This window comes from Macrotis lagotis, chromosome 8 (genome assembly GCF_037893015.1).
Source record: "Macrotis lagotis isolate mMagLag1 chromosome 8, bilby.v1.9.chrom.fasta, whole genome shotgun sequence".
NCBI classification, from domain to species: Eukaryota; Metazoa; Chordata; class Mammalia; order Peramelemorphia; family Peramelidae; genus Macrotis; species Macrotis lagotis.
This window is the reverse complement of record NC_133665.1, coordinates 137259887-137267974: the sequence shown is the minus strand read 5'-3', so window position 1 is coordinate 137267974 and position 8088 is coordinate 137259887. Positions and strand designations below refer to the sequence as shown.

At 39.7% G+C, this 8088-nt stretch overlaps 1 protein-coding gene across 1 annotated transcript; it reads right to left on the bottom strand.

Annotated features, from left to right (window-relative positions):
* Window positions 1-240: 240 nt before the first annotated feature.
* On the bottom strand, window positions 241-8015 carry LSM3 (LSM3 homolog, U6 small nuclear RNA and mRNA degradation associated). The gene is made up of 4 exons (XM_074198469.1): window positions 7912-8015; window positions 7088-7198; window positions 2213-2308; window positions 241-638 (listed from the first exon to the last, which is right to left on the bottom strand). Exons 1-4 carry the CDS (start codon window positions 7930-7932, stop codon window positions 558-560), a joined length of 309 nt encoding a protein of 102 aa, XP_074054570.1. The 5' UTR covers window positions 7933-8015; the 3' UTR covers window positions 241-557.
* Window positions 8016-8088: the final 73 nt, after the last annotated feature.

The window sequence follows — 8088 nt, the reverse complement described above, 5'->3', positions numbered from 1 at the left end:
TTAACTTGAGGGCTTCAAGGGTTTCAAATGCTCTGCTGCTCACAAGTCCTAAGTGCCTGTGTCTGTGCATGTAAGGCTTAGCACCTGAGACGGAAACGGAGCAGAAATGTATGGGAGCAGACCCCGTTATTCTTTATTTCATATGTTTATGTTTTGGTATGTTTAGACATTTGATCTGTATAAAAGCAACTGTCTTAAACATATTACTTTTCAGGAACCACAAGATAAAAAGTCACCTGGTCAAAAAACCAAAAGGTAAATTTAATTAAAAAAATATAATTGCCTACAAGATGAAAAGAGACAAATGAAATCACTGACAAAGAGTCCTGCCTTAAGACACTTCCATTAATTGATAGGTCTGGTATCAGAAATCTAGGGATGAGTGTTATGACAGTTAGATTGGGAGTTGTTTGGAAATAAACACATTTTAAGGGTGCAGGGTTCCTTGATTGTTTCTAAATATCCAAAAGTATCACAGGCTGATCTCTTGAACACCAGGTTTTGTGCAGAGGCTATTGTCCAGTCTCCAAGTTTTCACACGGGATCAAGTCTTGCTTTCAACCAACTCTCAATGGAGGGGCTACTAATACAACCCCATCGCCTCGGACAAACAGCATTGGAATGTTCCGCTTGGTAGACTGAGAGGAAAAGGAAAAGAAAAAAAACTTTGTAGAACATACTTTAAATATCTTAAGGATTTTTTAGAAACAAAGGGAAATCTCATGAGGGTCAAAAAGAATGTCAAAATGCTCATCTGGCTTAGACACAAATGCTAGAGATAAAGTATTTTAAAACTTGGCTGTCTACCTGTGCTCAGTCAAAAAAACAACAAAAAAAACATTCACAAAGTCAATTTTCACTACTCAATTGAGGTTTTAAAACTGGATGACCAGGAAATGGATATTACATTAAGGGAAACAGGAAAATCAATTGTGATTTTTTTTTTGTAGAGAGGAAGGGGAAAGATAAGTATTGAGTTTGCCCAGAAATCCCACTGTTTTAATGATAAAAAAGGTCCCACAAATGCCAAAATATTGATAACATACATTTTTTTTGTAAAAGCAAAGAACTAGAAACAAAGTAGATGCCTTTCAATTTAAGGAATGGCTAAACAAGTTGGGGTACATGGACAGAATAGATTACTGAGCCGTAAGAAACAATGGGAAGACTGTGAACAGGAGTAGGAAAACAAACACAATAATAACAATGCAAATAGAAAAGAAAAAAACAAAAACCAAATGTTATGTAATTATAATAAACAAGATGGGCCCAGAAGAGAGGAAAACATACTCCCCCTTTCCCTTCTTTGCAGAGTTAGGGGCTCTCATGCTAATCAGGCTCAGCTGATGGGCTGGTTAGCTTTGAGGAACTGCCTTTTCTCCCTAACTTTCCTTCTTTTTATTCTTTGTAACAAAGGACAACTCTGGGGAAGAGAAGGATATATTTGGAAATGAAGATGATCTAAGACTAAAATAGCACAATAAAATTAAATAAGTAAGCAATGAATCTGAAGAAATGTCAGGACATCAGGGGAGAAATGTCTAGTAAGATGGAAGATTTGGGATGGAAAGAGTTGCCTTTGGACACAGAGGCCATGTCAGACACTGCCTCTGCCTCTTTCAATCTGCATGACCTCAGGTAAGGCATTTAATCTTTCCAGGCTTCACAGCTTCTTGACTTCTAGAAGAGAAGGCAAGTGCACTTCTAATGGGGTATTCTGGAACTGCATCTTTGGAGCTCAGGAGACTCTAGAGCAAAAGAAAGAGCTCCCAAATCTACATCTAAGATAATGGATAAAGTGAAGGTTGATGTCTAACATTAGGGAAACAGAACCAAAAAATGGGAAAAGTAGTGATCACAGAAAATTAAGCCAGGGGAAGCTAGGTAGCACAGTAGACAGAGCACCAGTTCTGGAGTCAGAAGGACCTGAGTTCAAATCTGGCCTCACATACTTAATAATTACTTGTGTGACCTTGGGCAAGTCACTTAACCCCATTGCCTTGCAAACCCCCCAAAATAAAAAAATAAAAATTTTAAAAATATAAAAATGAGTCAATGTACTATGTTGTTACAGAAGTCAAAGCAGAAAGCACCAAGAAAGCAACAACTGTGTAATATCAAGGACTGTCTACCAGCAGGCACAAAATCAATTTGTTGAACAAAAGAATTAAGAACGCTAAACTGATTAGAAGGATTAGCAAAGGTAACTTACCTTATAGATTTCCTCATAAGTTTCTTCATCAATTTCTATAGTTGTCACAGTCTCTTCTACGTCTCCCAAAATCATGTTTAAATGCTGATCATAAGCCTAGGGAAATAAATACAGTTGAATTACTAGATTATGGAACATGTATAAATGAACACAGACTACAATATAAATACCTGAAATTCAGTTAATATACAAAATAGATACTCCTTATATTAAAAAATGAAAAACATGGTTCTTTCTAATGAATTTTTTTCAATGTGTTCTGAAGTAAAAAGTTCATTAAATAATGTCATGATTTACTTTTTTTGGCTAAAAAAATGCCATTAAAAGACATAATTTTTAAATTTCCTTAGAATGTTTAAAGCTTAAGCATCTGGACACAGACCTTGCACATTATTTAAAGGAGGTATAAGCAATTAAGAAAACTATGAAAACAAAAAGAGATGCCTTTCCCAGCTTTGGTATATGTGGCCCGTATGTTTTTTGCTTAAGTGTACTTATTCAATCTTGAAGTGAGTGACCTACAGCAGAACCAGGAAAATAATTTATATAATAAGAACAACTTTGAAAGACTGAGGAATTTTGTTCAATATACCAGTTATACCAGTCAACTGACCATCTCCTGACAGAAAAAGGGGGTGATGGATTGAAATTAAATTCTGAGATGCACATTTTCTAATAAGACCAACATAAGAATTTGTTCTGCTTCACTCTATATATTTGTTATATGAGCTTTACTATTGTTTTTCATTTGGAGGCAAAATAGGGAGGTGGAGTAAAAAACAAAGTAATGAGGGAGTCCCCTTCATAAAAAAAAAGAGGGTCATTAAAACCTCTTTTTTAAATGCACAGAAGAAGACAGAGAAGCAGAAGGATACAGAGACAAAAAGGAGAGGTTTTAAAGTTGTGTATACTGTAGGCAACTGGGTGGCACAGTGAATAGAGCACGAACCCTGGAGTCAGGAGGACCTAAGCTCAAATCTGACCTCAGTCACTTAATAATTACCTAGCTGTGTGGCCTTGGGCAAGTCACTTAACCCCATTGCCTTGCCAAAAAAAAAAGAAAGAAAAAGAAAGTTGTATATTGAATTTCTTTTGTTTTCAAAAAAAAAAGGTATGGTATTCATGATAGAGATGGAGTTTTGTGAGCAATCTTTTGTTTTATTTTGTATTTAGAAATGCTCATTTTATCTGGCATTTAAATTCAAAAGTTTAAAAAATATATATCAGAAATTTAAAAATTGGCAGCTCTGATTTGACATAAGCAAGGGAAAGTCCTAACAATTAGAACTATGCCCAAGTAGTATTGATTGCTTTTGGAAATTATAGAATCCCCTTCCCTATGAGGCTTCAAATGGAAGCTGGACAGACCTCTGACAGGAAAGTAAAGGAAAAGATTTCCAACTGAGGAGGGTTGGGCTGAATGATAACCTCTGAAATCTCTTCTCTGATCATGTGATTGGCCGAGAGGCAGGGAGAAGTATAAGTCAACAACAAAAGAAAAAAATAGTAGAAAGGACAAAATAAGCCATTTTGCATACACTTTTGTTCTAAAAACGAACCTCAAAATAAGAAAAACTCTTGAATAAAGAAAAAATTTCATCAAAATCATGAATAAAAGACTGATAACCAAAATATAAGGGAATTAAAATATATATCTAAGAGCTATTTTCAAATTAGTAGTCAAAGGATATAGACAGTTTTAAAAAGAAATGTAAACTGACAACATTCTCCAAATCATTAAATCTAAGAGAATTGTAAATAAAAATAACTCAAGGTTTTATCTCACATCCTGAAGAATAGTAAAAATGACCAAAAGAATTCAACAAACCCCCCCCCCCCAAGAAATCAATGTTGAAGTGGCTGTGAGAAGGTAGGCACACTAAAGGCACCAGTACTGGTTCCACTATTCAGAATATCAATTTTGGATATGCAAGAAAAGTAACATTTGACCCAGTGATCCTACTTTTGGGGAAAAAAAAAACAAGGAAATCAAAGACAGGAATAGAATTCTAATATATGCCAAAAATATTCATAACAGCACTTTTTTGCTATCAAAGAACTGAAAACACAACAGGTACCCATAATTTGAAGAAGAGCTGCAAAAACAACAATTTATAGATAATATAGAATATTGTGTAATAAGAAATGGAATCCCTCTGAAGGACATGGTGCAAATAACAAAACCAAAAGAACAACATACACTATGACAGCAACAACGTAAATGAGAGGATCAATAAAAAGAAATCAAACCCCAAGTAACTGAAAAAAAGCAACAGCCTGGAAAACTGATGATGACACATAGCTTTGTGATCAAAGTGGAGAGGTAGGTTATGTTGTCAGATATAGACACTTCATCAAATGGTTGTGTTTCATTATTTTACTTTGATACCAGGAGAAGCTCAACCTGGGTCAAGGGATTTCCTAGAAATGGCACTAATGTATAAAATAAGGCATCAATAAACCTTTTTAAAAAAAAAAATAAGGTCCAAGATATACAACTAATCCTCTCTGAGCCTAATCACTGAACTTTCATTCCACTAGAAAACAAGTGACTGAGGGATATCTAGGTGGTACAGTGGATAGAGCACCAGCCCTGGAGTCAGGAGATCCTGAGTTCAAATCCAACCTCAGACACTTAATATACCTAGCTGTGTGACCTTGGGCAAATCACTTAATCCCTCCCTTGCAAAAATAAAAAAAAATTAAATGACAAAGAAACAATGTGCCTGTACATGAGCAAATACAATGACAATATACACACAACCCCAAAAGTTCCCATCTGCAGTATTATTTATTAAGTGTTCCAGGAACACCTACTTCCCAGGGCTGTGCTGGAGAATAGATGAGTTCACATGTGCAAGTGTTTTATAAAACAGATGCTTTACAAGGCTGCTTCTAATCCACAAGCACAAATGATTAGATTCTGCTTCCAAGGGTTTGGCAGGCTTATCTCCCCATCTTCATCCCAGATTCCTGGGGATCCCTGTCTCCTGATGTTCCTGTCTCCTTTGCTAGATGCTCCTCCAGACCTCACCCTCTAACTTTGGGTAGCCCCTGAGTTCTTTTCGTCTTGGGCTCTCTTCTCTTCTCTAAACTACTTCACTTACTGGTCTCATCAGCTACTGTATATTTTATTACCATCTATGTGTCGCTCTGCTTTTCCTGCCCTGGTCTCTCTGCTGACCTCCAATCTCAAAATCACCATCTTGAACTGGAAGTCCAAAAGACATCCTAAACTCACTATGTTGGAAACAAAATCCATTATCTTTTCCCCTAAACTCTCCCCCACACCATCCTCCCAATACTTGAGGCTCACCACCTAGTAGTCCTCCTGAATTCCTCACTAACTTTCACCACTAATATCCCAATCCAAGCTGTTGCCAAGGTCTATAGATTTCGCCTTTGCAATATTTCTCTAATAATCCCCCTTCTCTCCTCATCACTTAAACCTGTAGTATTACTAATAGCCTGCTGGTAGGTCTTCCTACCTCAAATCTCTCCCTCCATTCAGCCACCAAAGTGCTTTTCCTCAATTATGGGTCCAAATGAGGTACTATCATCCCTACTCTAGTGGCTCCCTGTTGTCTCTAGAACAAATACAAAAATGCTCTATTTGGCATCAGAGCCCTTCATCCCCTCCTACCATCACTCTGATCCAGTAACACTGGACATTCTGTCTGGTCTAGGAACAAGACATTCCAGCTCTGACCCTTCTCTCGGCTGTCCCCTGTGCTGGAATATTCTCTCTTCTGCTCCACCTCCTGACCTCTCTGGCTTCCTTTAAGTTCCATCTTCTGCAGGAAGCCTTTCTAAAGCCTCTTCATTGTAGTGTCTTCTCCCTTTTATATGCTTCCTATTTATCCTTCCGGAGCTTGTTTATACATAATTATTTACTTATTTTCTCTTCTATTTACATTGGAGGACAGAGAACAAGTAACAAGGGGGGGACACAGAAATAGACACAAGATTTGATACACATGGTGAATCATGCTGGTAGAATGAAGCCACCTTCAGCAGGCACAACTGTACACTTAAACAAGGTGTGTCAAAAGTCAAACAGTAAAGATCCCTGCAAGTCACATTAACATGATCTGTGTTACACTGTATTTTATTTATTTATTCTGTTAAAATTTCCCAATTTCATCATCATCTGGTTCCTCTACATTTGGAAATTTGTGGGGGAAGCACCCAATTTGACACCTATGCCCTATAACCTTTACTAGGTGTAGATAGGGTGCTGAACTGAAATCCCTTCCAGCTTTAATATATTGTTGAAAAACATCTCATATTCCCCAGATTTCATAGGATTAAGAACTAAAAGATAGCCCTGATTTTATGAATGAGGTAATCCAAGACTCAGAGAGATTATGTGACATGACTACAGTCACCCAGTAGATTCAAATCCAAGTCCTAAAAAAATCCCTGTCATTTAAGTATGTTATGGAGGGAAAAGGCCCTAGATTTAGAGTCAGAGAACCCAGGTTCAAATTTTTGCCATTATCACTTTTATATAAACTCAACCAAATCACTTAACCTTTCTGGGGCTCAGCTTCTGTGACTGTAAAATGAAGTGGATGTGTCTTCTGTCTCTAAATTCATGATATAACATCTACAGAACTGCAAAACCTACTGAGAGGTAGGGCAGGCAAGTGGTTACAAAGCTGGTCTTGGCCTTAAAAACTTGATCTGATCTGCCAGTAACTTAACTTCTCAAAGTTAGCAGTTGGCAGAGAAGGTACCATTTTGCATTGGGAGAGGGAAGGTCCCCATTTTCAGTTCCTTTTACCAACGAAATCACAAATCCCATCTCTAGGAAAGCGGATGCACTATCAGAGCCATCCCTCTTCTGTCTAAGATCTGAAGTCTTTAACTCACATGCAATCTTCCTCGTAGTTCTCGGTCATTTCTCATCTTTACATAAATTCTCTCATCTAGACTGAGTCTGATGAGATCCAAGGGCTCCTCAACAGTGTTGGTGGTCTGTTGCTGTTAAAAAGAAGAACGGCAAATGAAACACAGCAGAAGGCGCTAGAACACATCCCCCGCGTGTTCGCGCCAAGCCCAAGCTCAGGGGCTTCTAACATCCTTTCTTGAACTCCTCTTGGGTGAGGCCCTGTCGGCCCTGGCAGAGGCACTGTCTGTCACCTGAAGCCTGTTTAGGGCTCCCGGGGCAGCCAAGAGGGAGGAAGCTTTCAACTTTGAACTCTGCAGAAGGGCGCGTTTTCAGAAAAGGGTCAAAGAGTCCAAAGTCAACAACGTCAAGTGCATACTTGACACCTGCGGGGGTGGGAGAGAGGGTCCGGCGGCTCCTCTGGGGTCCCCGGGCCAAAGCCTCAGTCTCCCCGCCCAGCCCCGGGCTCCGCTGGAGACGGGGAAGGTGGAACAGGCTTTCTTCTCCACCATTGGCTGGCCCGGGTGTCAATCGGGAGTAGGCGGCCAGAAGACGAGCCAATGAAAACTCTGGCTGGCTAGCCCGTAGGTAACTGACAGTGCAGCCACCCAGTGACGTGACGGAGGAGGGCGGGGTCTTCTCCATTCTCAACCCAAGACTTTCTGAGAATCCCCGTTAGCAGGAGATTTCTGCGTAGGGTTGGGGGGGAGGGACGATTAGACAGGATCCAGAAAGAGGGAGCAAATGGCTGCTCCAAAGAGCAAGCTTGAAATAGCCCAGAGGCCTGGGAGACTCTCCAGCAACATACCTGATCCGCGTCGTCCGCCATCTTTCAAATCCGGCTCCTTTTCCCGCTTCTCGCGAGAGGACGGGCAAGCTCTCGTAGCGGCCCGCCTATCAGCGGGGGTGAACGTGATGACGAAGGGTCGGAGGCGTGGAGCGCGAGGGCGGCCGTCACCGGAAGTGAGTGGAGCGTGTTCCGCCC

What these genes read in the sequence shown, in the direction of transcription:
- LSM3 (XM_074198469.1), bottom strand. Translation starts at nt 7,932, where the DNA reads ATGGCGGACGACGCGGATCAG. An exon ending in TGGCGGACGACGCGGATCAG is followed by an intron (nt 7,199 to 7,911) that starts GTATGTTGCTGG and finishes TCTTTTTAACAG; the next exon opens with CAACAGACCACCAACACTGT. An exon ending in CTTATGAGGAAATCTATAAG is followed by an intron (nt 639 to 2,212) that starts GTAAGTTACCTT and finishes TTTTCCTCTCAG; the next exon opens with TCTACCAAGCGGAACATTCC.